At 40.4% G+C, this 17,827-nt stretch overlaps 1 protein-coding gene across 4 annotated transcripts; it reads left to right on the top strand.

Moving 5' to 3' along the window:
* On the top strand, nucleotides 1-17,555 carry rnf34b (ring finger protein 34b). 4 transcript variants are annotated; one of them, XM_035990889.1, is made up of 9 exons: nucleotides 1-159; nucleotides 5,337-5,555; nucleotides 10,282-10,581; nucleotides 10,612-10,791; nucleotides 13,423-13,485; nucleotides 13,623-13,824; nucleotides 13,940-13,963; nucleotides 14,185-14,226; nucleotides 15,571-17,555. In XM_035990889.1, the coding sequence occupies exons 1-9, from the start codon at nucleotides 154-156 to the stop codon at nucleotides 15,753-15,755; spliced, it is 1,221 nt and encodes a 406-aa protein (XP_035846782.1). In that variant the 5' UTR covers nucleotides 1-153; the 3' UTR covers nucleotides 15,756-17,555. The 4 variants fall into 4 exon arrangements, with proteins under 4 accessions (XP_035846782.1, XP_031133644.1, XP_031133645.1 ...); XM_031277784.2 differs by having other exon boundaries at nucleotides 10,282-10,791; XM_035990867.1 differs by lacking the exon at nucleotides 1-159 and adding an exon at nucleotides 772-924 and having other exon boundaries at nucleotides 10,282-10,791.
* The last annotated feature ends 272 nt before the right edge of the window (nucleotides 17,556-17,827 follow it).

The following is a 17,827-nucleotide window of genomic DNA, read 5'->3' as shown; positions in this document are numbered from 1 at the left end:
TGATTGGCTGCGGCTCTCTTGGCCATTACGTTATGCTTACTCCACACACACAGGCAGCTGGAGAGAGGGAAGACGTAATGGTTTGATTCCCTGTGCATTTGCAATGCTCGTCGTTCTGACATTACTCGGCAAATTCCTCAAACGGGAGGTGCAATGAAGGTACGTGATCCATCTGTAGTTCGTTTACGATCCGGATTCCCTTACGATGTAGATGTCTTGTGATTTACGCACGATGCTGCACCGAGAGGCAGGGAATATCCATCCAAATGTCAAGTAGATGTGTTAGCGTGCATTTAAACACAATTACATCAACAGGCTTGTGTTAAAATGCAGCATTCACGGTTCGATTTGAACTTGACACCCTGATAGCTTCTCGCCGCTGCCCTTCCAGGTCTTTCAGTCTGATTTTTATTTTCCCGGCGAGCTTGCAAGCCTGGAAATGCTTTTCTTGCCTCTCCGGTCGTCCTGATAAACAGTAGGCTATAGGTACAGTGTATGGCCTTTTAATGAGCCTACTTTGACCCCCAATGTGATAGTTCAGTGACCAAAGCCGCTGGAGCGACGTCCGTTCATCGCCAGGCTTTTAATCCGGTCTAATGAGATAGAGACTGCGGTCAGCGAGAGTGAGTGAGTGCGGGGATGTTCGGGAGACGTCTCGGTGTGTGCAGAAAGAGAGATTTACCTCTCAGTTCCGAGCTGTGTCAGGAGTCTCCTTCCTCTCCGCGCTTGTGTGTGTGTGTGTGTGTGTGTGTGTGTGTGTGTGAGTGAGAACTGTAGCAGAGACAGGCTGCAGCACAGGGAAGGAAAGGTGATGCTGCTGCCTGGCAGCTCGAGCTCAGGACGGATAATCATGAAGAAGATGATGGCGATGACGTCATAGGTGCTCTGGTGGCGGCAGGTTTGTGGTGACAGTCACGGTGAGAGGTGAGGTTGAGGCAGGACTGATAGATTCTTATTGCAGTTACACTGCTGTTCGGATGCTACTTATTTAAAGCTGACTTCATGCATTAGTGAGGTGGATGACACCATTTTGCAGAGAAAAACCTCTGTTATTGATAGAGTTGCAAAGTAACTAAGTTGCCTACATTTACTTCCACACTGTTTTGAAGGGCACATAGTATTTATACTGTGAGACATATCACTCTGCTACATTTCATAGTGAAATCTGGTATAGTGATTTGTGTGCCAGGTCAGAGGGCTTCCCCAAGCAGCTGCTGCAAGCTAAACAGCCAGCTACTTTGATCAGGTATTTTATTTATATACATGTCCCAACATTTCTGGACTTAAAGGAGGACAAAGTTTAAATGCAGGCCTGTGAAAGTGATGTTGGTCTTTTATTTTGTCCAGATAAGTTACTTCCACCAAATCCCCTTTTCAAATACACCATATGTGTTGGAGTAATGCTACTCCTCTATGTTGGTTTTAATTCAGCATTGGGAATTTCAGGGTGAAAAAAAATCCATTATTTAGTAATTTGTCTTTCATAAACACATTAAAGGTTTGCATATCACAAAATTAATAGAAAAAAATCTCATCTGGCTGGCTAATCAAAAACATTTGTGGAACTCCCTCCACAACACTGCATACACATTTAAATATTTCTGCAGCTGCAGTTACTTTTAACTAACATGGTTTTACATATAAAACCTACAGGGAGCTCATAAAATATGATGCAGTGAAGAGAATAAACATGCCAACGGTATATGAAGCCTTTGTAATGGTTACAATGTTTTGTAGGTTTAGGCCGCGCTGACATAGGATACGATTTTCTGCTGCTCAAACAACAAAAAGTAGCTTTGATCACACACAATGCAACAATCATGTAACATTTAACACATTCTTTATAGTGAATTATTCACTTTTAAATACTGAAGATGTTCTGCAAATACCTCAATACTCAATAAAAAAATATATGCAGTAGGTCAAGCACTTCAATACTGTTTGTTACATTATTGTGGAAGACAAAAGTATAGAGGTGCTTAACTCCTGGTGGACAGCGTGGCATCACTCTTTGTGTCCCCAGGAAAACAAAATGGACGTGATGTTTTATTGACTAATCTGGTTTAAATTGAAAAGCAGCTTTTCTGCCCCTGTGGAACGGACGATGTTAGCTAAATTGTGTCAGCATACATCTCAAAACTGGAAAGACTGCTGTACAATATGTGTTCAATGCCATTTTAATCAGGGATAGTCCTATGACTTGGTCTATTCAAAATGCTCTTACAGTTGAATTTTCAATCCATTGTGGATACAATTACTCAAAAATCTAGGATGAAATTATAAGATGTAACACTGATGTAGCATAGTGGATCATGCTTATTCCAAATGAGACTGTTATTTTATCAGCAGAGAGAAAGAGGAAATGAAATGCGAGAGACAGACAGTGGATGATCTGATGAAATGATAGAGAGTGATGGTTTACACTGAAAACCGTGTGTGTGTGTGTGTGTGTGTGTGTGTGTGTGTGTGTGTGTGTGTGTGTGTGTGTTAATTTTTTTTAGGTGTTAAATTTGTTGTATTAACAAACATTGTGTCTCAATTTAATTTTCAGAAAATTATATCACGATATACTGTGTATCGCTATCATGATCTTGACATATACTCCCTGATTGAGATTGTGTCCCTATCACCCACCCGTTGGTTAGACTTATGCTTAATGGAGGAGTGCTGAACTTTCATTAAGCTGGGGGACAAGAGAGAGACTGATTCAAAAAAAATAAAAACCAAAACAGCAGAGGCAGAGATATCCTGACTTTTGTCCTTGGTATGAGGAAACGCTGGATCCTACATTTCCCACAATGCAACTAAATAGCATTTTCATTAGAACCCCTCTGCCTCCTAAATGCCTATCGTCTATCAAACCTCACACCTCCAGTTTATATTGCAGGCTTTCTGTTAAAAATGTTAAGTCTCAAGGCCAAGCTGAAATGACATCATCAGCCAAAATGACCCCAATGACATCATCAGAGTTTTTTTGATAGACTTTAGTAATCTCCTCCAGAGCCACACAAGACTTTATATGGTTTTTACAGGCTGTGTACAGGCTCCCTTGTTTTCTATTTAAATATGTGCCTCTGTTACTTTTTTGCTGTTTCCCCCTCTCAGTCTTTATGTTTGTTTATGTGCTGGGCTGAATTATTTGATGTTGAGGATCCAGCAGCAGTGTGAGAAATATCTCAATTATTTGGTCCAGATGTGACACTCAAAAGTGTCCGAATGTGATTGGAACAACAAAAATATAAAAAGTGTTCCCAGAGGTATATCCTAAGTGATTGAGCTGCAGAGAAAATCTAAATGATACAAGTAAAAACAAAACAATGTACCACATGTGATGTTTGCTCTTGTTTTGTTCGGGACTCCCTGCCTGCAGAGCTTACAGTGTGCTAATTGAAGTGACAGAGGGAACTTGTGCTGCTGGCTCAAAGCCAAATAGGACTGATTTCGTGGCCAGACTGCAGCGGCTACTCATCTTGGAGAATGCCGTAAACATTCCTTTTAGTGGCTTCACTCCCATATGAGGGGAGGCTGTATCTAACCTGGGAGACTTTTTAGCAGCTGAACATGAGGTCAAGTTTACGCCACAGGCAAATAATTCAAGTTGTTATGCATCACGGTTTTATTGTGCACATAAAGCTGGAAGAGTATATCATGATGAAGTGAGCTGCTTGTGTTAGATTGGACTGATGCATAATAACACCTAATATTTACGAAATGTACAAAAGTGCTGAAAAATTACAGGAAAAGAATTGGCAATGGTTTTGGTATTTGATTAAACCCCTTTAAGTTATATTTAAAGCAATACTTCCAAACATTCACTACTTCCTGCTTCTGTGGATTTCATGATCTTCTCTGTTATTATATCACTGTAAATTAAATATTATTTCAGGTTTTGGACTGTTGGTCAGACAAAACAAGCTATTTAAAGATGTCACCTTGGGCTGTGGGTAATGGTGATGAACAATCCAACAAATCATTCTAAATGTCCAGTTTAATGATATATTTAACCTTTACATGTCCATCCTGACTGTCCCACTGCAGCAGGGGCTTCCTCCTTTTTATCCTGACTCCACATATATTGCCTCGTTCCTAAGATTGCATAACGAATCCCTAAGCAGATGGGTGAGGTCAGATCACAGGGTGTTTGTGACAAGTCGGAGCGGAGTGCTACTTTAAGAAGAGATGTGGCAGGACCCTGTGAATTCCATTGTTTTCCACATAGAGCCGGGAACCACAGAGAGCTTACATTATGCTCATGTCAGCTATTGATTCTGCAGGCTGGGGAACAACAGAAGACATATTCTCTCCTCGCTGTCCTCCCCCTCCCTCCTCCTCTCATCAGTATGCTCCAAGGAGCCGTGGCTCACATCACGCCATCTTTGCTCCTTGTGCCTGGCCTGTCTTGTGGTCAGCGAACACACCCGACACACTTTAACTTTGCAGGCTGAGTACACTAACTTAAAGCTAGTTTGCACGTTTTCTTCAGGATACGCAGAGGAGACATAACATCCACCTCTTCCCATTTGACCCTCACAAGATATTTATTGTGTGGCTTAGACTCCAAAAAACATCCTCTGCCTCAACGTGGACTGTTTGTTTATACAATTGTATAAAATGATGCAGTGACTGAGAAATTTAACTCGCAGCTGTCTTTGGAGATTGTCATTAATAGGAGCTTTTAGAGTCTACTTCAGTCTAATTATCTCTAACCTCAAATACTCTCACAGAGCACTCTCAATAATGTGCTGCCCAGTACTTTCCCCCTCCTCTCTCTCTTTCTCATTCATTTTCTCTCTTAACCCATACCATTGGAGGCTCTCTCCTTAAGCTGTTTTTGGTATTGAGCAAAGGACTGTACATATATATGCTTTAAATCAGTATCATGATAAGAATATTTGTACAACAGTTGGTCATGTACAGACAAGTAACCAATTGAAGGAAATACTTGGAATAAAATGCTTGCAAGGACTCACCGAATGGTTTGATCAGATATGTGATGCTGTGGCCTTTATAGTCACCGGATCTCAAATGAATCGAACACCTCTAGGAGATTTTGGACCAACGTGTTAGACCCTCCATCGCTCCATCATCAAAACATCAAATGAGGGATTTTCTTTTGGAAGACTGGTGTTTATCCCTCCAAAGTTTCCCAATATGGCAGACTGAACTTTGGGTAAATGTGTAGAAAATGATGCACAAGACATAATTATTCATAAAGAAGATATTCACATGTATGTCACTGATGATGATGACACAGAGAGACTAAACATCTGTTTTAGATGTCTCTGAAAGTTTTAAATGTGTGTACTTATGTGTGTTTCTGTGTGTGTACTCTGTAGGCAGGAGCATCGTCCATGTGGGCGTCATGCTGTGGGCTGCTAAACGAGGTGATGGGCACGGGCACGGTGCGGGCGCAGCAGCCGGGGTTCGGAGCAGGGGCGGGGCCCTTCCGCTTTGCCCCCAGTGCTGGGTACTCCACCTACCCCCCCACCAGCTCAGGGAGCGCCGGACAGCTGTGCAAGGCCTGCGGACTGGCCTTCTCTGTCTTCAGACGCAAGGTAAGCAAGAGCTGTGGGAGTGAAAGTGAAGACATGCCATTAGTGGTTTTGATGAGTTTGGTAGTAGATGTACTGTACTGTACATTTTCCAAAGAAAACTATATCTTTTGACTGCTTGGTTTCACTTCATGTCAGCGCTGTATAAAAATCAACTTGCAGACTGGAAACCTGCTTGAGTAATCCTTCACAGTCAACATTTAGTCAGCTTTCTTTTTTTTCTCAGAATTATGTAATCATTGCGTGCAGTTGTGACCAGGGACTGTTCCTCATGGTGCATTCAAGGAAACACTGAATTTCATAATTACTGAGTCTATTGAACAGAGATCTTTTTAATGTAAAAAACCTTAGAAATAACATTAATGTGGTTCACACTAAAAGTATCCATTCAATCATCATTTACATCATTTTGTTTCTCTTTCAGGATTAAATCACTGACAAAATATTCATACAGGATAGGTTGGCTAAACATACATGCTATTTGACAGCAACGTCCTGTTAACAGAAACAAAATAACAGGAACAGACATAGCAGAATAACAGCCAGTAAACAAGACGCAGGTTCAATTATGGCCATGACAGGCAGGTAGAGGATGATTATGTTTGTATAATGTGAAAAGACAACAGGTTGTTCACTGTGATGAAAAACTTATTTTAGGAAGTTTAAAGACTCTGCAAGCTGATTTTCATTTTTGCTGTGGTGAAATGAATGGAAACTAACATCTGTATTAAAGGCAGTGGTGGAAAGTAGCAAATACATTTACATAAGTATTGTTCTACTTACTGTATGTATAATTTTGAGGCACTTTTACTTTACTTGAGTATTTCCAGTTTATGCTACTTTAAAGTTACTATATGTAACTTTTTAATGTTTCCGAAACTGTGTAATTTTTCATCTAATGATCATACTGTAAATGACCTGTAACAGCAAACGAGACTAACAGTGAAAAGAACGCTAATTGTTTTATAGTTTTTATTAATGCCTTTGCCCGGGTCAGATTTTTCCCACAAAGTCACAAAATGATTTACGGCAGGTAGACCGGCCCCACAGTAACACATTCTGACGGGTCAGAACAGAACAGATTTCGGTGTAACACCGAAAAAGCCTATGCAGCCAGGTAAAAGGTAGCAGGAGATTTCTTTATATAGGCCTAATTGTATTTTTATTTTATTTTAGAAGTTATCTGTTGTAGTTATGGCTGATACTGGGGCAGGGCCATCACAGAAAAAAATTAAACGAAGAACTAAAAGCTAAAAGGGAGAGTGACAGACGACGGGCAAGTCAACTTCAGTCAGGCTTTCAACAGATGGAAACAATTACGGGATTGTAAATGATTCAAAACCCACCCCGAATTGGCCCTCAGGTATGTAATATGTCTATTTCACTCCTAAAATAACCTTACAATGCGCAATGTGGTTGTACGTTAGTAGCCTATATTAAATTACGTCCCCTTCCCTTTAGCGCCCATTTTTTATTTATTTTTAGTCCGTGTTTGTGCTGGCCTACTATTTATCATTTCCCTTGTCCCCCTGTCTAAGTTATCTAAGTTATTATTATGTTGGTTGCTACAACAAACTCTTAATGCTGGGTTCGTGACACAGTGACAGTGATACCCGGTTTATCTGACGATACATCCAAAGTAGGCTAAGTTACCGTATGCAACATTTGAAATACAACAATGCATCTCTAACGTATTCTCTTATTGTAGCCTAAATGAATGATTTTCTGTCTGAGCAAAACATTCATCGCAAATATATGACCTCCCCGTAGCGCTAACTCGGTAATACAGTGGGCAATACAGCATCGTAAAGAAAAGACCTTTACGACAGCAGGTGTGGTAAAAACACTACCACACCTGTCTAAAGCGGCTGCTAGAATCAACACAAACTGAAAGTCACAAATAGCCACTTTAAACATCCACTCCAATACATGTATCTGTCAACTATAGTCACTACCTTTTAGATTAAAGGGATAGTTTGGATTTTTTGAAGTGGGGTTATATGAGGTACTTATCCATAGTCCGTGTATTACCTACAGTAAATGGCAGTCAGCAGGCCCCCAATTTGGAGAAGCAGGCAGTGTACTGACATGGTAGCTAAGCAATGTACTGCTGTGGACGGGGGCAACAGCTAAAAGAATTTTAGACACATAAAAAAACAATATCTGTGTGTATGCTTTATACCACTTTACCTTTCTGTCAGACAGCCCTTTCCAATGGGGAACAAAAGCTGTTATCTATTCTTTCTTCAAAGCCACCAGAGTCCTTTTAGAAAAACTGTATCTTTACCTCTCAGAAAGCAGGAGTTGCTGTTCTACCGCTGCCTCGATCTGTTAGTTTGTGTTCTTGTGTGACTTTGGTGAATCGAACCTAATCCTTTAAAACACCAAACTTAACTCAAAAATGAAATATTTTTTAGGTTTTGGACTGTTAGTCAGACAAACCAAGCTATTTAAAGATGTCCCCTTGGGCTGTGGGTAATGGTGATGATCAATCCAACAAACCATTCTTATGTCCAGTTTAATTATATATTTAACCTTTACATGTCCGTCCTGACTGTCTCACTGCAAACAGGGGCAACAAAAATGCAAAATCACTGGCATGTTCCTTTAAGAACATAAGCACCATTCATATTCATTTTGGCATTTGCAGGGTCTCTGCTAGGGCTGAACGATTAATTGCATTTGCGATAATATCGCGATATGTTAAAACGCGATTTCCTAATCGCAAAGGCTGCGATTTGGTCACATGACTCGCGAGAGCAAATTAGTCTGCACTCCGCAGAGAAAGCATCAACTTAGCACGCTAACGCTACACTGTACCTTGAGCTGATTTCTGTCATTCAAACAACTGAGTTGTAGTTTAAAACTTTTACAGCCATTTTAATAAAATGAAGGGTTTTATTCGGGCTTGAGTCTATACATGCAGTTAATGGATACAGGCACACAGAACTCAAGGCTCGGTTGGCAACGATTAGCTCTGATTAGCGGCTAGCTCCGGTTAGCAGTTAGCTAGCTCCGTTATAAAGATTTGGGACTGGAGGCAGATCCTCTCTGTGCACTGTAAAAAAATACACGTGTGTGTGTGTGTGTGTGTGTGTGTGTATATAGATATACACTATATTTTTACTTATTTAACTGTCTAGTGTGTAATTGTGTGTTCATACTATAAATTATTATATTATTATTCTTTGTTGAATAATACAGAAGACAAAGAGCTTAAAAAAATAATCGAATCGCAATCGCAATATTTGGGAAAAAAATCGCAATTAGATTATTTTCAAAAATCGTTCAGCCCTAGTCTCTGCACTGCTGAACTTGTCAGAGTTTAATGGAGTGTCTGTCTGGCATTCAGACGCACAGAGACACTGATGAAAACGTTGCATTGCCCAGCTTCCTCTCTGCTCGCTGCTTCAGATAGCTCTATCATCATCCACACACCAGTTGCCTTTCTGACGGCAGGTCAGCTCACTGGAAATACATAGTTATGTGTCAGCGTGATATTTTCATAGTATGGAAATTACATGCTGGGGCCTAACAACACATAATTTAAAGAAAAATATCTGTTGTAGTGCAAATGTGCTTCTGGTGGAGCAGAGCACATTTGTGCCCAAGTGATAAGAAAATGTTTACAGCCATGGCTGACCTGCTTTCCTGCCCATTTGAAGTGTCAATCTACTCAGCTGCTCTGTATCAGTAGACAGTAAAATGTCAAACATCACCAGCTACAGATTATTTCTCTTTTCTTTACTCTTTTTCTAGAAAATAACTCACAGGATATGAGCCACGGTTTCAGATGTTGCTGGTTTGTAAGGTTTCTCTTTATCAAGGGAATACACTCAAAGACAGCTAACGCTAAGAAATACAAAAATGATATGGCTGTATGGGGATATGGTTAAAATCATATATATGAATCAGATTTTTTTGATATTGATTAATATGATAGCTGATTATTATGTTCACAATCAATCTGTCAATTACGTTTTCATGAATCGATTCATCTACATAAAATTTTATGCCCATCATCATTTCCCAAAGTTTTTGGAAAATAATAAAAAATGGCCATCATCATTTCCCAAAGTAACATTACTTGTTTTATGAAAATAGCAAAAAGTAAAAAGTATGCAAATGTTTGGCATTTTTGCATCCTAAATTACTTAAAGAATTAAACATTAATTTTCTGCTGATCGACTTGGCTAATTGATTGACTCAACTCAACATATATCACTATATGGCAAAAAAGCACAGTTACATGTAAACTAATCAAACTGATAAATCCAATCTTTGTTCCCCTTTTGCATCACAGACATAACTTGTCACACATGTAAAATAAAAACCTCAGTAATTCATACAGTTAGTTTTTAATTACAGTTTGCTACGATTAATTATTCTGAACAAAAATATATTGTGAAATTATAACAAAATAAGATCATGTAGTAAAACCATGTTGCTGATGGATTATTCTGGTGCAAATGAAGACAATGGTAATCATTAGTACAAACAGCAGCTTCAGTGACTTTGGTTCCATCATTTGGCTCATTTTTCAGAGCTAAAATTTTCAGTAAATGGGTAATGTATTCATGAAAAGTGGCATGGAGGATAAATAGTTTAATATGCTAACAGAAGTCAGACACCAGGGCCTATTTAGAAATGAAGACAAATTGAGTTTCTTAAAGAAAAAGTATAGCTGATCACATCACGTCTGTCTTTGACTCTCTTCTCCCTCCAACAGCACATCTGCTGTGATTGTAAGAAGAGTTTCTGCGCCCTGTGCTCGGTGCTGCAGGAGGACCTGCGCTGCTGCATGACCTGCCACCTGCTGCGTGGCACGGCCTTCCAGAGGCCCCGGCTCATGCAGCTCCGAGTGAAAGACCTGCGGCAGTACCTGCTGCTGCGCAACATCCCCACCGACACATGCAGGGAGAAAGAGGACCTGGTTGACTTGGTGCTCTGTCATCAGGGTACGAGGGAAACCCCGAGACCAGTGGCGGAGGAGGACGAGGAGGAAGGGGACGAGGAAGAAGAGGAGGAGGTGGAGGAAGATGGAGAGGACACACATGAGGAGGAAGAGGATGAGGAGGAAGATGAAGGGGGAGATGACACAGACAGTCTGCACTCCCTCCCCCACTCGCTTGCTGCCTCGCCCCCCCCTGCCACGCGCTCTGCCTCCGAACAGTCGGTCCTCTCCGCCTCTCAGGGAGACGTGCTCAGCCCAAGTGACAGCTCAGGGACCACCAGCCAGGTAAGACACACACGCTGCTGTTCAGTGTGTGTCTGCATGCAGAGCTAACACTGTGTACTGTGCAGCCACACACAAACATCCGCTCAATCATTCTCTAATTTACAGTACATACGCCATATTTCTTTCACATAGGTCCTCATTCTATCCAAGATCATTCATTTCTAAGGTGAAATCAGCATATTTATAAGTGTCAGTGTGATTTTTTTCAGTCAGGAGAAGACTTCTTTCTTTCAACTCCCTGACAAACAAAATAATGCCCTCTTGTGTATTTCTTTAGATGTTATTTCATTCATTGTATACTTCCCTTTGTTCAGTTTCTGCGTTTTAATGACCGGTGGTGCTTTGCTCTGAATGAAGTGTTTCTCCCTTAAAATCTACTAGGCTACATTTCAGTGGATTTTTTTCCCCTCCATTGATATTATGAAAGCTCAGATTTGTAGCGCTGGTTCAGTGTTCCGCAGAATGTGCACATGACAGCTGGAAACAGCTTGTGCATGTGCATGCGTGCATGTGTGCAGAGCCCTCAGACCAGCCAGCGATGCAGCTTAAGCCCTTTGCCTTTTTTAGGTCTGTTACATAGGCTGAGTCTGTTATGTAACAGGCGCACAGGTTGAGAACTCCCCACAGCATCACAGCTGCAACCGAACAACAGAAACACTACGGTCCATCCCTCCTCTCATCCCCCCATAGATCATATCTGCTTCCTTCTCTTAGTTTGTGGCACATATAGGCTTTCAGATTCTTATTGGTTATTTGTTTTTTTTACAACCAAAGGTGAATGTGTGGGTATACTCTGCAAAAAAGGCAGTTCACTAACAAGCTAAATATTTGTATCAAACAACTTAATAGTATTTATTGAAACATACAAGTCAGAATTAGGACAGAAATCTGCTTTACGTGTAGCCTGGTTTACCGAATGTAGAGTGCTGGGATAAAGCCTGACTGCCGCGTGATGTCGCTCCCCTGCAGCTATCACCGCTATCTATTTAGCAATGGCACTATCACTGCATCCGGGGCTTTGCGCCGCCCAGGACAGTTGTGATTGTTTTAAAGAAATACAAACAAGCCAGAGTGTTTTTTCCCCTTTCCCAGAATTGATAAGCGGTGTAGCCAGACCATACTCCAGTGCTGACACAGCATCTGGCTATGCAAGACAACCTTTTGTCCAACTAGATTTTAAATCTGAAATCTGATCCTATTATATATCCTACTTACCTGACTTGGATACACAGTTTCTGCAGTGAAGACTACTTTGAACCAATACAACAAAACAAAGATATGCAATGTTGTTTTTGTTGAACACAGTTTATTGAACTAACCAATTCCTTCCAGGATCAGTTACCTTGAAACAGGTTTAATATTCTAATGTAAATGGTGCTTGACAAGATTACTGGATGAGGAAAAATACAATATCAACATTCTGAAATAAGATATTATGGCTTTATTGAATTGGCTTGAAAAGGAAAACAAAGGAAACTTGAAAGGAAATAAATCCGCCCATGATTGTCTATCCCCATGTATATTTTGATGCAGATGAAACATTTCTCAACAGTAAAATAACACATTTAGCAGTTTGTGCAGCCTTGACAGAAGTAGGCTCTGCAGCTCTTGGAGGGCTTTCTAGTACTTCTACATGTTTTAAATGGTTGAATGAGATCTAACATCAAGTCAAAGAAACTTTGTGCTCCGGTGAGGTTTGGCACTTTGCTTGTGTCGGGGCTGCTGCTCTTGTCTCTGAGGAATCTAGCCTGAGCAAAAGCATGATGTCTGGGTGAGGGGCAGGCATCTGGCACCACGACAGATACATTATTAAAACATCTTCATTCAAGGAAGATGATTGGTCTGCTGCAATGTGCCGAAACAGAGACAGATAGAGGTTTTTAATTTTTTACAGTACTGAAACAGACTGCACTCCAGTATGATATCGCACAGCTACAGCTTATTTCAACCCTTCATATGCTCTTTTTTGTCAAGCAGATAAAAGAATACAGAAGATATCTTCTCCTCAATGCACATAAATGACTGAGATAATACAGAGCTATACACTCATACCAAACAGTGTCTGCTAGTACAGACAGTAGCTCCATCTACTCCCCTTTCATCCAGCAAATTCCCGACCTCCACCTTCAAAGAGAATAATTAACCGCTGAGTTAGGAGCAGCTGAGTCAGTGTTATAACATCTCTATTCTTTGATTACATATCGAAACAGTTGCAATTTAAAGAAGTGGATCGCAGAGAGCTGTGAAGTCGTTTTTTTATCATGGTAGTCATGCAGTATGGAGCTAGAAGAAACTATAAATTGTAATCAGGCACAATATATATTTTGATAGTGTTAAGCAATGTGATGTTATCATCTTAATGAGACAAACAAATATGGGTCAATTTAGTATTTTTCTTGTCAGTTCAGCTGCCTCAAATCTGCAATGAGGAAATTCTTTTAAACTACAAAAAAGTCATATTTTGCATGCATTTTGCTCAAACAGCACATGTTTTAAGTGGACTGATTTGATATTTGGTGATTAAACAGTAACAGCAATGTGTTTTAATAGGCCGACCAGTGAGATTAATGCTGTAATCAGAATTTAAACTAACTTAAATGAACTTCAGCGTTTTGATTTCTACTCAAACAGGAGCAGGAGGATACTCCAACAGCTTCTCTCTTGAACCTGGAGCCCACTGAACATTTCGTGGAGGTACAACACTTGTTTTGCACATTTTCAGTACTAAATAGTGTTAATAGTAGAAGTACAAAGATTATTGTAGTGTTGGCAAGGCAGGGACTTGCAGGCCGTGTTGTTGACTGCAGCTCTGTGTACCGTGTGGATTGTAGGTCAGTCCGGCGACGCAGAGGAGGATCAGAGCCTCGTTGTCTGATCTGGACAATGAAGAGGCGATAGAAAACCTCTCCGTCCGCCAGTTGAAAGAGATTCTCGCTAGGAACTTTGTCAATTACTACGGCTGCTGCGAGAAGTGGGAGCTGCTGGAGCGAGTGCATCGACTCTACAGAGAAAATGAGCAGAACAGGAAATCCAGTAAGAATTTTACTATTATACTATATTTTTTGCATCTAAATGTCACATTTTGACCTTTAATGTTCTGTATGATAAAAAAAATAAAATACCCTTTTTTTTCTCCTTTTTCTTTTAGTGGAAAATGTGAGCATAACTGCAGGTAATTATTGTTGTTTGATTAGCATACTATGACATTGCCATTTAATGTGAACACTAAGATTAACATATTAAATCTACATGCAAGTTCAGTTAGCTCCCTCCTGTGATGTGATTTCAGTGTTGAAAAACGACATTGCATCAATATTGTTTTACGGAAAAGGGTAATCAATGTTTCTTGAACTAATATAATTTCTTTATTACTGCCCATTCTTACCTATAAAGTGGTTGCATATCCTCCACCTCTCTGCAACAGTGGAGTTGGAGGTAAGATGTTTTTATAAAAAGCCACTTCACAGCACCTTTTCCATCTCCTCCATGAACACATACTGTGCATCACAATGATAACAGTGAAGGCATGCTGCAGCATTTCTACCCACTTGATCCTTGATATCATCCTGCATATTATCACATTATGGTCACTTGAGTCCTATCTCCTGCCTGATTCAGTGTCTCCACATTATGTCACTGTTGTTTCTTTTCCAGCGTGCATCATCTCATTTTATTCTGAAGGACAGCCTCTCATCCTGCCATTAATGCACTCTCTAAGAGCTTTTACCTCTTGATGAGCCATCATATTACTTCAGTAGCAGCATGTCTCCATCAGGTGTAATTACATTGTCAAGCTTCCTAGAGGCTCTATTGTTGACATAAAGGGCTTGAGGATCATATTAGCCCACTCAATAGTCAGACGTGTAGGGACAGCAGACAGGCTGCAGCTCGATTGTCCTTTTCCCGTCACACAAGATGTAAGCAGCAGGAGCCAGATTTAGGCCTGGGAGCTATTAGCCAGCAAGACATTTAAACATTTAGACATTTAGTCAGACATTTAACTCCTATAAACCAGTGCACTGCCATCATTTGCTGTTGTAAAAAGTAACAGGTCAGTTATTGTGAATATTTAACATAGTTGCAAATTTCCAATCCACCTTGTTTTAGAAATTCTTTTTTCGTCCTCTAACTACTCCAATCTATCAAAGTAAAGTCAAGTATGTTACGTATTTTTTTTTCGTACGTAGTTTCCATCAGTTTATCACCACCCTTCATCCAAACATAATTTCTCCCATCTAGTAGTTTGTCCAATTAATATTTCCACTGTACAATAACTTAAAATTGTTTAGTTTTTTAATTTATTCTCAAGTATTAATTACTTTTGTTAGACTACCACATTTCCACAACAGGCCTTACTGAAATTAGCTTGAGCTTGGTTTCAGTTGTCAGAGGGGATCAGATCAGCCAGTTTTTAATGTAACTACTACGTTACCACCAACTGATCACCAGTTGAAATTCTCTACCGTTTTAGATGATTTCAAAGTGACACATCAAGCACAAAGCAAAAGCAGTTTTGCATAAAACCTGTGTAGAATTTGTGACTGTGATGCTAAATAACAGCTACAAACCTACTGGAGCATTGTGTAGAAGAGAGGATCTACTGCTAATGACCAAACAGTGGTCAATGATGTGGTTATGTTGTTTATTCTCAGACTGCAGCAGCCTAAGTTAGGTGCCACTGGACTGGACAGTATCTGTACTACATCACTGAACTTCTTATGTTTAACAACCCTGCAATGAACCATTGTAACCGAAAAATAATTTGTTTTCCATCCACAGATGGTGTCAAAGCTCAGCTGGCGGCTGATGACAACTTGTGTCGTATATGCATGGATGCCATCATCGACTGCGTGCTGCTGGAATGTGGTCACATGGTAACCTGCACCAAATGTGGAAAGAGGATGAGCGAGTGCCCCATCTGCAGGCAGTACGTAGTGCGGGCCGTGCACGTCTTCAAGTCTTAAAACTGTATGTGTGTGTGCGCGTGTGTGTGCGTCAGAGCGGCCCTCAGGCGTGCATGCAGCCCGAGCCCTGAATTTATCACTGAGGATGAACTGCTGTGCATGACGTCTCGCAGGGCCTAATGCTGCAGCAGGCACGAGCAACTTCCCGGTCTTTGAAACCAGACTGTTGCCTCTGGCCTACCACCGTTTGTTGTCCCCTCTCCCTTACTAACTCATGTTCCAGTCCCACTTCTCCTCCCTGGTGGACCGTCATCAGCTGCACTGGGCCACTCACTCTTTGTCTGTTTGGTCAGTTAAACACACAGCAGAAACCCATGCCATCACTTTCTACTCTCTATTCTCCGTTTAGATTTTACTCGCAGAGAGGAGAGGAGAGGAGAGGAGAGGAGGTGGTCCCATGGATACTTAAAGTGGCTCGGGTTGTTCTGTGTGGTCAAGAGAAGCAGAAAAATATAAGATCGCAGGGTTAGAGTCAATATGGTTTACACAGTCATGCCCCATGACGCTGTGTTATCTCCCTCAGTGTTCTTTTAGGATGTGCAATATCAGAAAAAAAGAGATTTACATGTGTTTTATTAAGCGTCTATTTGTTAATCCGAACACCACATGCACCGGGTCAGCTCGTCTCACACACAGAAGGGTGCAAGGTGCCAAACGCCATGCCTTTTGATCAATATTTGTTTAGGATTTCACGGTATATGCATCTCATAACCAGCAAGCTTGGTGTGATAGTTTACTCTTTTTTCTCAAATGAACTTTAGGAAATAAAGTGTGTACAAGTAAACATTTTTAACACTTGCTGTGTGAAGGACGTGATTGTTTCCTCATGTAGAATTAAGTGCACAGATGTAATTTCTGCCGAAGATACGAACAGGGAAAACCGCTGCTTGATCACACCACGTGCTGCACTACATTCCTGCTATTGAGCGTGAAGGTTCATTCGTCACCTTTGAAACAGCAGCTGACAACAAAAAGAAAATTGAACTCAAGGCCCAATTTCTAGCTTTTTCCTGGGCTTTCAAATTTTACGGTTTCATCAGCAGGAGTTTGTTCAGTTGTCATGGAGATGGGTCAGCTTCGGTGACTTAAGGTGGTCGTATATGACAGGGAGATCATGTGAATGGCCTCATCCTTCTCCTGAGGAAGAGAGGAGAAGGAGATGGGAAAAGGCTAATTAGTGGCCCTTAAGTGAAGCTTTTTTGTACTATTTTTTATCAAAGACTCATCCCTCTTTAATTTTAAATAACTGCCACCAAGCAATACCATTTAGTTTCCAAGTCTACCAAGTGTCTTTTGCTTTGATTGTGTTGTCTGTTAATATGTCGAATCTTAGGTAGGTAACAGGTGCTACTTCCTCTTTTCTGAGTGTAACATCAACATACCTGTTGTCATATTGTCAAGATGTCCTTCCAAATATCCATCACAAAGTGAGAGGTAGAGGAAGCCTGGTTTACTTTAACCTGTTATGCAATGAAACTTTGTTTTCTTGTCACGAGATCCAGTTAACTCAGATGTCACAAAAATATGTGTACAGTATGCCTGTGGTACGTTTAAAAAAAAAAAGCTGAATTATTGCTGTTAAGTGAATCGCATATATACAGTAGCTTATATTGTTGTTTACTGATAAGTCATTAAATGTATATTTTTCCATTCACTTGGGAGACGACATGATTTAAAATTATGATAAGCCGTTTACCGTTTTTCAGAATGTATCTCTGCTGGTTTTGGTCAGACGAGTTCCTCAGTCCTCTGATCGTGTCACTCTTTCATCATTATTAAAGTTGCGTCAGTCATGGTCTCGCTTTCTAGCACTTTTTGTTGTTATCCCATTCAGATCAAATACCGACACTGACACCATGCACTGTAACTCTGTAAGTCTGTTTGTTGATGCTGCTGTTTCTCAAAGATGTCATTCATGGGCAGCTACAGTATTATCAGAGTAGGAGGTTATCATGAGCACTCATAATCCTGGATCTTTATATATTGGAATGTTGAACCTTTTTATTTTGGTAAACAAGAGAAAATGATTTATTAGATTCAATAAAATGCAGTACTACAAACCAGAAAGTAAA

Source organism: Sander lucioperca, chromosome 1 (genome assembly GCF_008315115.2).
Source record: "Sander lucioperca isolate FBNREF2018 chromosome 1, SLUC_FBN_1.2, whole genome shotgun sequence".
Classification (NCBI taxonomy): Eukaryota; Metazoa; Chordata; class Actinopteri; order Perciformes; family Percidae; genus Sander; species Sander lucioperca.
This window is presented reverse-complemented; position numbering and strand designations above follow the sequence as displayed.